This window comes from Drosophila gunungcola (assembly GCF_025200985.1).
Source record: "Drosophila gunungcola strain Sukarami chromosome 2L unlocalized genomic scaffold, Dgunungcola_SK_2 000037F, whole genome shotgun sequence".
NCBI lineage: Eukaryota > Metazoa > Arthropoda > Insecta > Diptera > Drosophilidae > Drosophila > Drosophila gunungcola.
Window position 1 is genome coordinate 164,727 of NW_026453164.1, and position 16,389 is coordinate 181,115.

Sequence of the window (16,389 nt, forward strand, 5' to 3'; positions counted from 1 at the left end):
CTCACACATCATTTGGCGGCTAGAATTTTACTGGGTTTTTTTTCTCTTTGGGTTTTTGGTTTTAATTAAAAAGGCATTTTGATGGGCCAGACAGGAGGCGTGCCTTAAGTTGCTTCTGGCGCATTTTTAGCCTAATGCTCATTCAGGCTCTAATTAAATGGTAAGTAAGTCGGCTTATCAGCGAACTGGAGGGGTTAAAGATGGTTTAGGCATCGAGGGGTTGGGCTCTATGGATGTATATATACAATTTTATTTGACTGCATCGCATGTGGAGCATCGTAAATTTCCAGGGGACAAATTTTGCATGGAAAATTGCGTGGGGCGGGTTAAGGGGTGTCCCTTATCTATCGCATTCCGGACAAGCCCACACACGGTGCTGAAAAACAAGGGACGCACCCTTGACACCCTGTTGTACTCCCTTCCAAGTCCCTAGGCCTCTTACTGTCCCCTTCTTATCGCGGCAATAAATCGCATTAATTTATTGTTGTCGCCGCATATTTGGCGGCACGGTGGAAAACCCACACTCACTCAAAATGGGGGCTATTTTCCTTTAATGGGCTTGTCCACTAAGTGGTGAAAACGAGGGGGTTAAAGGACAAAAAGCGACAGCAACTGCACTTTTAAGCTAGCAATTTTTGTTGGTATATGAATAACCCACCTGAAAATATTCTACAAGCTTGGGGTTCTAAAATATAGAAAACCATAGTTTCTTTAAGACATTCTAAAACACTTAAATTAATAAAAAAAAACATTTTTGTTTCTTTTAAATTTAAAACAAACGCATTTGAGCCTTATGAACATTTAATAATATTAATTAATTTTCTCTTTCCCAAACCCATACATATACTCTTTTATAAAAAAAAAAAAAAAATTTAATTGACACTTTAAAATATATTTTGAAAAATTTAAACGTATTCTTACATTTGTAATAAATAAATTAGAAGTCTCAAAAAAATATATATATTTAAAGAGCATTTAGAAATTTATAACGCAATTTATGTTTTATTTTTAAAAGGTTAAATAATTCTAGAAACTAATATTTTATTAATATTTACAGCAACAAGGAAGTTACAATGCACTTTTAGTGTAGGTGTTTTCCTCAATGGTAGAGTATATATCATTCCTCAATATCCCCCTCGACATAAAAATGTCTCTGCATTACGTTTTTATTGTTTTCTTATTTCTATCAGCTGCGTCAGCATTTCAGTTTTGTCCTTTTAATCTCCATGTGCAAAATGCCTTCCTAAGATCCCAATCGAGAATCGAGGGGGGAATATGGGAGCCGGGACTCGAGGGCCTCCGAATATTTATAACACTACGGCTGCAATTTATTATGCAGTGTCTGGACATTGGTCAGTGGTCAGTGGAAATGGAAGTAGAAGTAGAAGTAAAAGTGGAGTGGAGTTGAGATTTGGCTACTTTAATGTGCCAGTCACCAAAGATGTCACCTTGTGCTGGGCTTCAGGGGGTCAAAAGTGGGGGTTGAACTGGTCTGCAGGGGTGCGTCAGGCCATACACAAAACCTGGCCAAGATTTATGCACTCAAGTTATGGCGGACCAGACTGCAACTTTATCGTTGGCACTGGGATTTTACACGCTGAGAAAAAAAATCAAAACTCGTATGAAAATAAAACAGATTCGCCAGATTTTTTCTTAACAAAAATCAAAATCAATTTTCCGATTCTCAAATATTTTTTATATAAAAAGAGTATCCTAAAATAACTTGATTAATTGGTAAATTTTTAATTTAATTCTTTTTTACACAAGTTCTATCTAAGGCTACAACTGTAAATTAATATTTATTAAAGAAAAGATTATTGTTTTGAGACTAAAGTAAATAAATGCAGACATTTTAACAAAAGCAAAATATATAAAAAATCGTTTCTTTCGCTGTATATTGCTGGATTTCCTTTTGCCAGCTTGACCAGAGTTTCTACTTTTCTCCCCCTCCCACCTCCCCCGATTTCCCACTTCCCCTTTTAACTGCAGTTGTTGTTGCCTGGTCTCGACATTTCCTGTTGCCGTCCGTTATCAGTTTTCTAAAGTTGTTGTCGACTGCAGATCTTTTTGCACTTCTTGTGTGTGTCAGGCAGTATTTTTGCCCAAGACTGTGACTACATTTAAATAAACACACAAAGGGAAAACTAGAAAAAAGATGCCCTTTTTAAGTTGTTAAAAGAATCTATGGAAAAGCTTAACTATATACTGGTTAAAGTTATTTTTATTCATATGCATGACACAACTTATTAAAGCAAATTATTTAATAGTTAATATAACCAGTGCAGTGGGTATTAAAAATTCTGTTAAAATTTGTCTTGAAATGATTAAGTAGTTATTTCCTAAAACAATTCATAACCAATTCAATTTCCAGGGCAAATAAACTTCGAGTTTCTTTTTGTTTTCTTGTTATATGATGTGTTCTCCGCCGTTTTGTTAAATTATATATAAAGCTTTATGGCATGACTCGCCCTACAAATAATAATAGTTCGCTGATTGTTTTTAATTGCTTCTTATATTTGATTTCTGATAGCGATAAGAGTTAAATTATTTTGTAGATAAGCATTTACTATTAAAAGGCGGTCTAGGTAAAGAAAATTCACATTTCGCACAATAAGATGATCAAAGTTAGTTGTTTGACTGTGGCTCTAGCTGCCATTTTTCTGTTGGCTTTTGCCAATTCGGAGGAGTTTGGTAAGTTAAAATGACCTCTTTTTCAATTTGGTATAAATGTACATGTCCATGTACCCACAGACACCGAGCACACTTGGGTAGCTGGACATCTATCGCTGCCATTTCCCAGAAACGCTGTACTGGGAGGCGTCTCAACCGAAGGCCATTACGTATACGTAGGACGCGTAAAATATTTTGGAGCTTTTCCAGTTCAGGTGAAGGCAGAAACGGGAGAGATCACTTGGAACAACGGCACGTATGCCTATGTAGGCACGAAAAACTATGAGATATTGGTGTCGTCGGATCACTACTCCTTCGAGTGGGTAAGCAGCCATGATGGCAAATACGAGCGGGGCTTAGTGGCCTCTGGAACCTCTAGTATCAATGAGCGGATCTTCGTTTGTCGCGCAATTACGCCTAGTGGTCAGCTTCCTGGAACCCTCATTCTCAGCCTGAAGGGGTGCCGCGTTGCTGGAAGTACTGTCAAGTATGACAAATACGAGGTTCTAGTGGCCCGATAAATTTATAAAATTAATTATGCAAAAACTAACAAATAAAAAACACCAAATAAAAAAAAATATAAGTAGAGTAGAGTTAAATGTACAAATACTTTATTAAATTGTGAAGTAAATTTCAAGGAATCGTGTAAAGTTTTAACCTTAAAACAATAAGTGTATGCTTTTGGACACGTAACAATTACTTAACTCTTTTCACCGCAGCTGTTTTCTGGTTCCTCAAAAATCCGTCAAAATTTTTTACCCATTTTCACAGAGTTGGTTTTGAAATCCTCCAAGCTGATGTAAAAGAAATTAGATAATTTTAAGGGCCATGAAAGAAATTGTTCTGAATAAAGAGGTACATTTAAAATCAATCAAAATTCTTTACTGATTTTCATACAATTTGTTTGAAATCCGCTTACAGGCCAAGGCAAATGAAACAAACTCGGGAAAACTAAGCTTCTCTTTACCGCCTTCCTCCTCGACTTCCCATTTTCATCGCCGTCATTACTGGGGTCAGGATCATCATCGTAATCACCAGCAAGCAGCATAAAAACTAATTAAGCATCACATTTCACATCCAATTCGACCTCTTCGACTCCCCTGAGTATCCGCAAATGGCAGCAAAAATAATATTGCAAAAAAAGATGTAAGCAGAGGAAAAAAGAAAATCCAAATCGAAATATAAGCCAAATAAATTTCCCGTTCACCAAATGCGCTTTCATAATTAATATGAAAAACAAGAGGAGAAACGAGGGAAAGCAAAGTCATAGCTGCCATGACAACAACTGGAAATGAAAGAGGAAAATTAACGGCAATAGGGGAGAAGGCAGAAGAAAACTTCAATATTTTCAGGGTCTGGCTTCTGGATTGATGTGCATTACACAAGGACTAATCCGCAGCCGAATTAAAAGTGCAGTCAAGGCAGAATTTCTGAAAATTTCCCCTACACCAAAAGAAATACTTATTTGAGCTTAAAAACAATTTTTTTTATGGAAAGTATTAATTCAAATTTAGGTACGAATATTTTAATATACTAAAAACTATGCATGAGTTTATTAAAGTGATTGTAAAATTTAAAATATGAATAGGTATTGTGGGTGTTTGTAAGCTTTGCTTGCTTTTAAGAATAATATATATAGTTTTTAAGACACTTTAGTTAGTACTGAAAACGTTTTAGCACAAATGTAGAATTATAAAAAGTATTTCACCAGAATTCTTAAATTTGTTAATCTTTTTAAAGCAATATAATGCTGGTACTCTTATTTGCTCAGTGCAACTTGTTAAAAACATATCGCAAATCAAACAATTGTCTTGCCTGCAATGGCCCACCACATTCATTGATGTGTTGTTCTTCCACCAACCACCAGCTGCTGCTGGAGAAGTTGGAAAAGCCGAAGGAAAATCTGACGCAAGGGAAAGGCGAAGCCAAAAGAAGCTGCAGCATTGCATGGTTTAATCAGCAGCTTACAAGGGTAAACAAAAAGAAAGGAAAAGCCAAAAAGTGCACCATGAAAAGTGGGTGGATCGAATGCCATCCATCAAAATGAAATTGAAATCTTTTGCTCATTTTTGAGCTTTGCAAATGTGGAGTGTGGCGGGGTGGAGGGGGATAGGGTAGCCAGATACAAAAATTGGAATTGAAACTCACATTTGGCATTGCAGTTTGTCTTTGGCTTGACTTGGCTACCAGCTTCCTTGATTCAGATCCTGCAGGATGCTGCCTGCTCCGCTGCACAACCTCCTTTAACCATTTTTACCTCCCCACCCCACTCCCTGCCATGTCAATCAATGTCAATAAAACAATTACTGTCACTTGCAGCTGGGCAAAAGGCAAGGCAAAGTGGGAGTGGCAGCGGGATGAAAAGGATGAACAGCCAACGACTTTGGACTTGGTGTCATGTTCGAGTAGCTGGAAAAGGGAGTCAAAAGAAGAGGCAAAGGACGAAGGACGCAGGAAGAAGGACTCCCCTGCAGTTGTCGCAGCTGGAGTTTTGAAATCGAAGCGGGCTGGCCACTCAACAAAAACCCGCCCACTTGCTGTGCAGGGTACACTAATAAAAAATGGCAGAGGAGGGAATTTTAAAATGAAACTATAATACACAGAAACAACTAGCAAAGGTTTAAAGTGCAAAGGCAGGATCCAAACATTGTAAAAAGTACATTTATTTATACAAACTTATTTCTACTTATTGTTACTAAAATGTTTTGATTTTTTTAATATTTGTTCCACTTTTCAAGCCAAAACTTCGAATTTTAGAGCTCTTTTTTCTCTGTTTAATGTTAAAAATTAAATTGCTTAGTTTTACTGGCAATATGCTGTTTGTCTGAATTCCAAAAAGGAGTTTTAGAACTTTTAACTTTTTGTCTTGATGATACAAGTTTGTTGGTCTGTCAACATAAAATCCTCAAGCTTTATGTTAGAAAATCATTATCAGCACTTTAAAAAAATTATTTAAAGAAATTATATTTTAATAAATTTATCGTTTAGGCATCAGCTTTGTTTTTAGTGATTACTGGGAAAAATATTTTATGTTAATATAAAGAAATAAAATGTAGTAATAAGGATTTGCCTAAGTTAAAAGGCAAAACAAATAATGGGTACAGAATTGGGCCAAGTGGCAGTGCTTTAATACGAAGATTAACTATAAATCGTGTATAAAATGATACAAAATTTTGGATTTTTCTGATTTTAAAATTTAGTCGTTCTCCCCAAGTGTAAGCTCCCTTCGCTGCCATTCAGGGCATAAGAAGAAACATCTCCCTCTACCGCATTTTGGGGTAAAGTGTTTGCGGTTCTGCTTGCCCCCCACTTTACGCCCCACATCAACCCCTGTTATTGGCAATAAAGCCGGCCGCCCCTCAACTCCCAATTTCCCCCCGAAAAACGGAACTGAACTGCGCCGGAGAACTCGACTCAACTCCATTGGCACTGTGACAAATCGTTTGCTTTAGACATGGCCTGCCATTGGCATAATCGTTCAGTCATTGCAGTTTCTGTTGCACAACTCGACGGATTGGGTGTGTTGTTGTTACAGGACCTCCACCCCCCTTTACCCACCTTTTACCCGCCCCTGGAGCTCGGCAACATTGTGTCTAGCTTCGAGTTACATTGTCTCCGCATCGAAGTTGCGTTGCGTTCCGTTGACAGCCATCGACAATTGCTGGAGGTTTTTGGTCCTTCTGCAGCCACATGCATTATACATGAGCCTCAAAAACCCCCCCAAAAGAACCCTGGAAGTTCAGATGATGCGGAGGTGGCAAAGGAAGGAGGAGGTTCAGGAAGATGAAGCCTTTCGGCAAGCCATGACAAACTTTGTGTTTAGCCAACATTCGAAATTAAAAGTAAGAGCGGCAACTTTGGCAAAACCAAGGCGACACAGTGAAATGATGTGTACACCTAAAAAAATAGGGTTTTAGTTGGTAGGGTAGTAGTTGAATTTTTTATAACTTTAAAATAAATTATATTTTAAAATTCAGTTTGTTGTTTGCAAAAATTGAAAAGGAGGTAATATAATTTCTATTTTTATTTTCATAAAGTTATTATTTGATCAAATATGTTTTTATGTTCTACATTTTGGTATTAAATAAATTTGTAGTAAATGCAAAAAAACAAGGTTTTAATAAAAAATATATGTTTATTTTATAACTTTAAACTTATTGATATATTTAAAAACTGCTTGTTTTTTGTGATATTAAATACATTTGTTCTTAATCTTATATCTGCAAAAATTGTCAAATAAGTCTATAAGTATAATGTATATCATCTTTTTAACCCAATTTTCTTTAACTTTTTTTTAGTGTTAAATATTAGTAGCAAGATGGAAAGGTTTTGGGAGAAGGCTATTGAAGGCAGGATGCAAATCTGCAAAGGGGCTTTTTTCGGTTCGTTCCGATTTTAAGAGTCTGGGATTGTGCATCTGCCACTGTGATTGGCTCAGAAATCACAGATGTGTATTGCACTATGCAATAATCCGAGCCTTATTGAATGATGCTGTTTCTTCCTTAATATTGTAGAAAGGTCTAAAAAAGGCCTAAGCACGGCTTTTTTTTTGTGGCCATGCTCGTCTAATGGATTGAACTGGTTTTTGCTATTGCTCAATGACTGAATAAAGAAGCCGAAAAAGCGAAGCACTACAACTTTGTTAATTAAGTTATCACCTAAAGAATATAACGAGATTTTGGAATATTTCAAACGTGTTTGACTATTTTAGTAACTTATGTAAATGTGAATAAAACTAATCTCTACTCTACTTTATATTGTTAATGGTTAAGTCCCCTAAAAACCCGAACTTATTTCTTTTTATACGAAAGTTAACTATCTTTAAATATTTTACTTCAAAAACAATTCTCAACTAATTAACGCACGGTCAAACCCTATCAGAAATTTAGCACTATAGATTCTCCATTCTTCAATCAATGAATTCAATCTTAATTAATTGATAGATTATGAATGGCTAATACCTGACCCCCGACCCCCCAACCCCCTCCCCATCGACCCTAATGAATACAATTACAATTAGTCAATTAGCTAATCGTCTTTGCTTCTTGCCGGTGAATAAACCGAGTCAATTCAAATGTATCTGACGGATGCATAAGTATGCATATGTTCGGAGTTCAGTGGGCGAGAATCTGGGAGTATCTGTGACAGATTCCGCCCACAGATCGGATCACTGCATTATTCATGCAGTGCTGCATGCGGACCTCAGGCGGGAGAAAGGGCGGGAAAACGGGGAAAATGGGGAAAAGTGGGAGATACGAGGTGGGAAAGTGACAAACGAGCTGTAAAAATTGTTCCACACGAAACCAAATGAAATATTCACGAAATTGTTGAAGGAACTGCAAATGAATTATAAAACGAGCACGCTTACTGAAGGCGACAGATGAATAGAGATGGATTTGGGGACGGGGATCTACGGAATAGATGTCAATAATGATGGTGATGATGATGACATTCAACGGTGATGGATTTTGGCATGTGTTCGAGCAGAGAAAACGCGCTGATGTCAATAGAAACGGAAATACATCGAAAAATGGGACATCAAGTGCAAATGGGGAAGCCATATTTTAAGAGTTGGCAGTATCTAAAACGTAAAAAATGTAACAATTTATTCAATCGATAACAATAAAACTAAGCAAAACAAAAATGCGCACAGGTTTTCAGTTCATTGTCCTTCATAAACCTTCATCTCGGTCGTTTTCTTTTAAACTTTGGTGTTTTTACCTTCAGTTTGGTGATAAATTTGTCTACAATAAAAACGCAGGTTCTCCGCAGACACACTGCCTGACCCTGCGATCCAGATTTTTCAGAAGGTTAATCAATTCCTGGCACAGATTCTCCCGATTCGGGCATCCTGCGCAGGCTTCACCACCGGGACCACATGGCTTGCATCCACCCGAAGGTTTCTTAGTGGTTGTTGCCGGTTTCTTTGTGGTTGTTTTGGGTTTCTTGGTTGTTGTTGCCGGTTTCTTGGTGGTTGTGGCTGGTTTTTTAGTGGTGGTGGCTTTCTTCGTTGTGGTTGTTGTTGGCTTCTTTGTTGTGGTTGTTGTTGGCTTCTTGGTTGTGGTTGTTGTTGGCTTCTTTGTTGTGGTTGTTGTTGGCTTCTTGGTTGTGGTTGTTGTTGGCTTCCTGGTTGTGGTTGTTGTTGGCTTCTTGGTTGTGGTTGTTGTTGGCTTCTTGGTTGTGGTTGTTGTTGGCTTCTTGGTTGTGGTTGTTGTTGGCTTCTTGGTTGTGGTTGTTGTTGGCTTCTTGGTTGTTGTTGTTGTTGTTGTTGTGGCGCATGAGGTTGTTGTTGGCTTAGGAGTTGTTGTTGTCGTGGTTGTTGTTGGCTTACAAGTGGTTGTTGTTGTTGTGGTTGTTGTTGGCTTACAAGTGGTTGTTGTTGTTGTGGTTGTTGTTGGTCTAGGAGTTGTTGTTGTTGTTGTCGTGGTTGTTGTTGGCTTCTTGGTTGTGGTTGTTGTTGGCTTCTTGGTTGTTGTCCTGGTTGTTGGCGGGGTTGTACAAGGGGGTGTTGTGGTCTCCGTGCATTCACAAGTTGGAACTGCCGAGCCCGAACAGCCGATCAGTAGAGCGCTCGCTTTTTTTTGTAAAAAAAAATATATTAAGTTTTCTTATGTTTGGGTAAAAGTGGTTCCCAATTAAATATTACCAATCAAAATGCAAAGAGTTAGCTTCATGATGATTCCTTTTTTCCGTTGGTAATGTAATCTTTACTTGAGAATGCTGAGCCGCTGACTGATGCCTTTCTTTGGCTCTTCAATCCCATTTTATAGTCGGTTTCATTCCCCTAAATTGTAGTTAAAAATAAATAGGCACTGTTGGTTCCGATCGCATTCACCTGCGCTGTTTATAAATAGCGTCCAGAGTTTGCTCAAGTTCAAGGTTGAGTATACGCCCCGTGTTTGTTTTGGTGTAGCGTTCACAGCACTTACTTTTGTGATGGGTTTTTGTTTGAAGAGTTGTTCGCAGGCGGTCGTATTTTAAATATTGTAAACTATTTTTAAATTACCAAAATTGGCTATGTTGGCTAAATTTGTTATATCAATATAAGAAAAGTTCTTGGATTTACAATTCACTTTCATTCAATATAAAAAGAACCATTCTTAAACAGAATTATTTTAAGCTACATTAAAGTAGCCACAAAAGTAGACAAAGTATTATCAATCCCTTCGATAAAACTTTGTCTGCCAAAGACAAATGCCGCATAAAGTAAAACTAATCAAATAATCATAAGCTGCCATTTCAGTTCAACAACTGTGCAACAAAGTGCCTTACGCCTTCGATTTTGTGGACACAACAAAGTCGGGCCCTAAAGAGTTTTCGATCTGGGCGTTCGAGTACTTGGCATTCGAACTTGCATTTGCATGCTGGGTGGAGGGAAAATTGCCGTGTGGACACAATGCCGAGATGACTAGAAACGGGCAACAAAATGCCATAAAGTAGTGGGATTGCGATTGGGATGCATCTGCCACGGGCAGAGCGAGCCGCAATGACACAACATCGCGATGCACCACCAGAAATTTCTAAATCGCCAGGCCACCAAACCACCCAAACCACCGAAGCCAACCCATCGAGAACTCTTGTCGCCACTGACACGTAAACTATTTGGCACGCAATGCACTTGGCGACTTGCTGATGTTGACGCACATAAAATGCCAAATGCTGTGAAGGATGTCGATGGCGTTGGTGGCGGTGCTCCACCTACTTTAGATACTGCCCCTCGTTGCCAGACGAGCATTTCCCCAGAATGCTCCCCGCACCACTGTCCCTACCACCGCCTGAAAAGCCAGCAAGCAATTTTCCTCAGGACGCTCCCTTCTGGCAGCGGCATAATGCGATTTGGGAATTGATTGCGCCAGGCACTCGACAAATGCGTGCAGGGAAGTGCACCGCAAAAAAGCGAAATAAAGGGCAACTGGTTGCATTCAAAGATTAAAAGACTGATTTAAGCACATGCAGTAAAAAAGCAATTTAATAAATAAATAAATAAATAAAAGTTTCAAGAAGCACAGTCGCATAAACATAGCTAAAACCCAAGGCCAAAATAAATAATAGATTGTTAAAAAATTGTGTATAATAAAATATCATTTTTATTATATCAAAATTGAAGTCTTTTTTATTTTTAAATGATTAACTAGTGGAGGTTCTTCATTCATTATAAACTGAAATATTTTAAAATCGGGGTCTGTAAGATGATTATTTTCTAGCAGTGTATAGCACTCGGTTGGAACGAGAAAGCTACTCCTTCACCTCAAACACTACACATCAACTAGCTAAGCTCGCTCCCACAGAATTCCATACTCATTTTACGCAAATTACATTTTGCGTTTCGCTGGTCGGTCAACCCCGAAAAAACCCTTGCGGTGAAAACCACAAAAGGCAGTAAACCATTTGCTCTAGAGTTTTTAATATGCCATTCATCAAGGAATGTGATTTGGGACGGAGATGAGGGATGCGGAACGAGGGGAGTGGCCACTTGTAGACTGTTTGTAGGCCTGTCATTCACTCCGATTTTATTGACGGGGCGTCCGCCCGGTCACGTGTTGGTAACAATTCAATTTGAAACTCGTAACCCACTTGCACACCACACACACACCCACACACACACCCACACACACACCCACACACACACCCACACACACACCCACACACACACACGTAGCCATATTCGGTCAGCATGACGCAATCGTTCATCTACTACGTACAGAGCTCCAGAGCTCCTCCTTCGATGAGGAATACTATCCTCTGTCCACTTGTGCCCATTCTGTTCCGTTCTGTTCTGTTCAGTTCTGTTCTGCAACAACTAACACAAGGGGCGAACAACATGATTAGCAACAACTGTGCGGGCTGCTGATTGCGTTGACAACATTGTGCCATTGTGTGACAGCTCATAACGCAAATAGAGATGGGCCAATCACATCGCACAGGACCCATTAGAACCAGCCGGTTTTCAAATATAATCATATTTATGCTAAATATAATTAAGCAATGATTCTAGCTGTATTTTATATCAAACCAAAACACATCTTAACTAGGTAAAAAGTCTTGATAGTCTTCTGATATTAAATAAAACAATAAAACTACACTTTTAAAATGTTCCCATTCGGACCGCTACAACCAGATAATTAAACCTTTTGCCTACGCAGGCATTTGCTTTCGTTTTTCGTGCTGTTCTACCCAAACTTTGAAGCATTCTTTTCAAACACAAGCTTCAAAGGTGGTTTATTATTATAAGATGAATATGAATTGCTTAAAGCCATTACAGATGACTGATAACACTCCTTTATTTCAAAGTACTTTCCCTTTTTAATCAGCTCATGTCACGTCGTATGTTCCATTCGATTTGGTCAGCTTTCTTTGATCCCGGAGTTTGGTCAGAGTCATTGCCGTCGTCATCGTCATCGTCATCGTCATCTCCAACCGATCCGTCGGCCTATATGAGACAGCTCGTAAATCACGCAAATGTATGCACCCCTTGGCACGCCCCTCCTCCTCCCACAATTCAGGGGGTGTGGGGGTTTGCGACCCCCTCATATTTACCGTAGCAACAACTGGCAGCGAACGGCACTTTTATGCCATTGCCAGTGGTTCTACAAACACACAGCACAAAAATCTTTAGCAATAGCAGTTTCATTTAAAAATTCACATACATATTGGAACTAATAGCATTCGAACTTGGTAAGTAAGATAAGAAAACAATTTAATTGACAAATTCAATAGTTACCATTTAAATTTTGGTTCAACATTATTTAATTTCAAGCAGTTAATATATATTTCACTTTTATAAAACATTCAAACTAGAGAAGTAAGATAAGATAACGTCTTAATCTTAATTAAAGTATTTTTACTTTAAATAACATTCAGACTCATTAATTAATTCTAAAGTAGGTAAAATGTATAAGCTCCTTAATGAAAACTTACTAATAGATTGTTGAGTTCCAACTAGCACCTTTGGCATTTTAAGTAAAAATATTGATAGTTTTTTTTCGAGTGCAGAGAGACTCTTTGACAAGAGTGCTTCTTTCGAACCCCTGGGCGATTCCAATTTGAATGGTCGGAGGGCATCATTTTGGCATTGTGTTTATGGAAATTCCGGGCAGCTTCTCTTTTTCCCTCGGCTGTCATGTTTTCCCTTACGCTTTTCATTTTCGTTTTCCACTCATTGTTGGTTGCTTACTACGACGTAATTGCAACAATTTTCAGTTGACGCAGTCTGTCTGTGCGTGTGTGTGCGTCTGTCGGTTCCGCCCCCTTTTCCATAGAACCGCCCCCTTTTGGGGCTTTGGATTTGCTTGATTTACTTGTTTGGGTTTTGATTTCCGTTTGATTTGTTCGCAGAGTTTTGCAGCTCTTTGCCGGAGGAGGAATGCCGTCTTTCGTTAATCGCCTCCATTTCGGCCGGAGACTGGCTAATGGTTTAATGAATTCACTCTGTCTGGCCTCCCATTCCCGATTCGCAGGAATTCTCCATTTCGGATCCCCATTTTGAAGCTTTTACGACCGAAACACTTAAATGCAATGGCCAAGTATATTTCACAATGGAGTGCGATTCCCGCTTAATTATGCGCAGGCAGAAGCCAGACCAAGGCCCAAACTCAAGCCCCAAAACAGGGATCAAAAAAGGGGAGTACCCTTCCCCAAACAGACACACCAAATATGGAGTGAAGGACACGATTCGGCGTTTCAAAAATGTTATGCACGAGAGCTCAAAGACAAGTTAATGCCCTAACTAGCAACAAACATTAATTAGTGGAAAAAGGATTGTGAGCGAACTATTAACATACCCTTGAAAAAATTAATGTCAACAAACAAAATATCAACAAACTTGTAGCATGCTGTATACGATACTATATACGTACAGGCAAACTAAAAATAAACTATAGCTGTTTTCTTCTCCAACAGTATGAATACATGCTGTATAACTTATATATGGATAAAAAAAAACATATTTTCATTGATCATTACGAGCTGTTTTTCTCTCCATAAACTCGAATACCTTTTGTTTAACTGCAATTATGTTTACTGGGTATCAAAGTGAAGGGTTGGATGTCCGTTCGACATCACTCCCCAGATATTTATCATTGACGTCTGTTGCTTTCCTCTCATCTATTCAATGTTTGTAGCCATGGCAGAAACAGAAGCAGCAACAGAAGCAGCAACAGAAACAAAAGGGGAACTCGATGGCAAAGCCAAGGCAATAACAGAAACAGAAGTGAAAAAGTGGAAAAGGCAGTGGAAACAGAAGTGAAAGCTTAAACAGAAGCTTTGACCATCTTGGCTGGCATTTTCCATAAGGACTTTATTACTTTTTCATCTCGTTTCATTTCGTTTTAATTTTATTATGAGCAAAAATGGCAATGGCACTCGACTCGACTCGACTGGACTGGACAAACTTCATCGTTCTGTGTGGCAAACAAAAACCAAGGGGGAAAAACAAGTGTAAGGAAGTGTCCAAAAACAAAGGGAATTATGCCAATGAAAATGGAGATGGGAGATGGTAGATGGTAGATGATTCCCCTTTCGGTTGAGGCAAAACAATTTTTAATTAAATTCTGTTTGTATTTTATACAAATATGAATAATTATTTATGGCAGACACAGACAGCAAAAACAGATACTGCTGGCTTACGAATATGCGTAGGCAGTTAATGCTAACAGGCGGCCATATATATTATCTGTCTTAAAATAGAAAATGAACATAAGGCGCACATTTGGCATATTTTATGAAGAGATATAATGGGGCAAGTGGTCGAGGGGTGGAGGGGGGTGGAGTTTTAACGATTAATTGTCGGGGCTAGGCACAAAGTGTTGTTGTGCATTTAAATTGCAGATGATTATTTAAATTTCGCATACAATTTACATAATGAAGGTCGCTCCCCAACTCCCTTGGCCCGTTGTTCAAATTAATCAAACAAATTGCTTCTGCCATGGATCTCTGACTCTTCTATTTTGCCAGTTTGCCAGCCAAATGAGAATTTGGTTATTGGAGCCGCCGCGTCTTTTCCGGTTCAGCCTTCAAAATGTAATTTGCAAAAATATTTGCTTTCAATAAAATCTAAAGGCGAACGGGGATGTTTGCAAAATAGCGCTGGCTGAAAGAAAATGGCTTTCTTTTCCTGCTGAGCTTTGCTCGATTCATGCCATACATGTTTTTTCCACACGGGGAGTTCCCTTAATCATTTTTCTAGGTAATTCGCCAATATTTTGAAGATTTTGACCATTATTCGAACTTCACTTTAAAACTTTAATAACATTATTTTTAAAAGTACTTATTTTGTTATTAGTACAATTTCTTAAAACAAAGTTGACTTAGAGTACATGAATATAAAACTTTTTAAAGAATCATATATACATTAATTTAGTGCATTTCCTTATCACTTTCTTTTACACACAATCTTTAAAATATATGAACCTCTATTTAATTTATAGACAGTTTTTAAGGGGAATTTCTTTGCAGAACAGCTTCTTCGACCCATAAATATGGCAAAATTTGGCCATTACCGAATTTCAATCAGTTTTCAATCAGTTTGCCCATTTCATTTGATTCATTCGCATTGGCATTTTGTGCTTCGGCCCGGGGCAAGCGGCTTTTCTATGGCAATTAGCTTAATTCTATTAAAATTCGATGCGGCCGAAAGTGGCCAACGTTGGAAAAGCTTTGGCTTTGAATGGAAAATGTAGCTGTTGTAGCTCGATGCTTTTGTAATATGCTTTTGAGCGTATTATATTCATCGGTACCATTGTCCTGACTGGTGCATAATACTGCATTATGGACCACATAATGGTAATGATTAAAAAACAAGCACAAACAAGTGTAATCATTGCCATGCTGAATATCAATTTACATTTAGCATATTAATTGCATTTTTGCTTTTGTCATATTGTCTATTTTGGATGATGATTTGTGTACACTTCGCATGTGCCCTTTTGTGTAATTTCGAACCGTAATTGAAATATTTATATTTCATCCCGTGTTTTGCAATCGGCAAACCGCAGTGAGAAAACCAGCATTTCCAATCCAAACCCCTTTGCCCACGTTTATTGCCATCGGCAATCGCACAAAGGTAATTGTCATTCATTTGGCTTGTCTGTCTTCGACAGCCGAAATGTCCTTGCTGTCCTGTTTGCCAATTTGTCCAAGTTCTGTGTTAATTATGAGCCAAAATCAACGCGCGGCAAAAATCTTTTGTCTCCGCAAATGCATCATGCATAAACAGATGCGGTCAGAATAATAGCAGAGCTAGCAATTATTTGCAAAACAATTTGAAACCATTTAAAAAGAGGAAAAATGTTTGATTTTATGATAGCAATAGCTATTTGTGACTGCTTAAAAAAACAATTGTTTATGTGTTTAATTTATAAAATAAAACTGCAGCTATGTAATAGAATTTAAACATTTTTTTGAACTAAAGAATTAATTCCATTTTAAACTACCCTTACTTGTGTTGTCACGATTAGCTGCAAGCGACAAAGTCAACAAATCAATGCAACTCAAATAGTGACAGGAAAATGGATGCCACTGAGCTATTTTTGAAGGGGTAAAAGTGTGGAATCGGGATATCCATCTACATGTGCATCCACAAACGCCCAGAGGGCCCTTACATTGGGTGCTCTAAATTTCATTTACTTTGTTACTGAGAACCGAAAATATCAGTCGGAAAATGCAACCTATCATCAACAGCAATTTTACCCCCTCAATTTCCATTTCCACCCCTTCTTGGGC

The 16,389-nt window shown here is 38.3% G+C and overlaps 2 protein-coding genes and 1 long non-coding RNA gene across 4 annotated transcripts in view; 1 reads left to right on the top strand and 2 right to left on the bottom strand.

The window, feature by feature from the left end:
• LOC128253502 (uncharacterized) overlaps positions 1-16,389 on the bottom strand; it is a 99,039-nt gene that overhangs the window by 22,051 nt on the left and 60,599 nt on the right. The window lies entirely within an intron of this gene.
• Positions 2,600-3,512, top strand: LOC128253498 (uncharacterized). The gene is made up of 2 exons (XM_052981932.1): positions 2,600-2,691; positions 2,752-3,512. Exons 1-2 carry the CDS (start codon positions 2,616-2,618, stop codon positions 3,189-3,191), a joined length of 516 nt encoding a protein of 171 aa, XP_052837892.1. The 5' UTR covers positions 2,600-2,615; the 3' UTR covers positions 3,192-3,512.
• LOC128253497 (salivary glue protein Sgs-3-like) lies at positions 8,253-9,466 on the bottom strand. Its single transcript, XM_052981931.1, has 2 exons — positions 9,317-9,466; positions 8,253-9,244 (listed from the first exon to the last, which is right to left on the bottom strand). Exons 1-2 carry the CDS (start codon positions 9,342-9,344, stop codon positions 8,415-8,417), a joined length of 858 nt encoding a protein of 285 aa, XP_052837891.1. The 5' UTR covers positions 9,345-9,466; the 3' UTR covers positions 8,253-8,414.

What these genes read in the sequence shown, in the direction of transcription:
- LOC128253498 (XM_052981932.1), top strand. Translation starts at nt 2,616, where the DNA reads ATGATCAAAGTTAGTTGTTTGACTGTGGCTCTAGCTGCCATTTTTCTG. An exon ending in TGCCAATTCGGAGGAGTTTG is followed by an intron (nt 2,692 to 2,751) that starts GTAAGTTAAAAT and finishes ATGTACCCACAG; the next exon opens with ACACCGAGCACACTTGGGTA.
- LOC128253497 (XM_052981931.1), bottom strand. Translation starts at nt 9,344, where the DNA reads ATGAAGCTAACTCTTTGCATTTTGATTG. An exon ending in AACTCTTTGCATTTTGATTG is followed by an intron (nt 9,245 to 9,316) that starts GTAATATTTAAT and finishes TACAAAAAAAAG; the next exon opens with CGAGCGCTCTACTGATCGGC.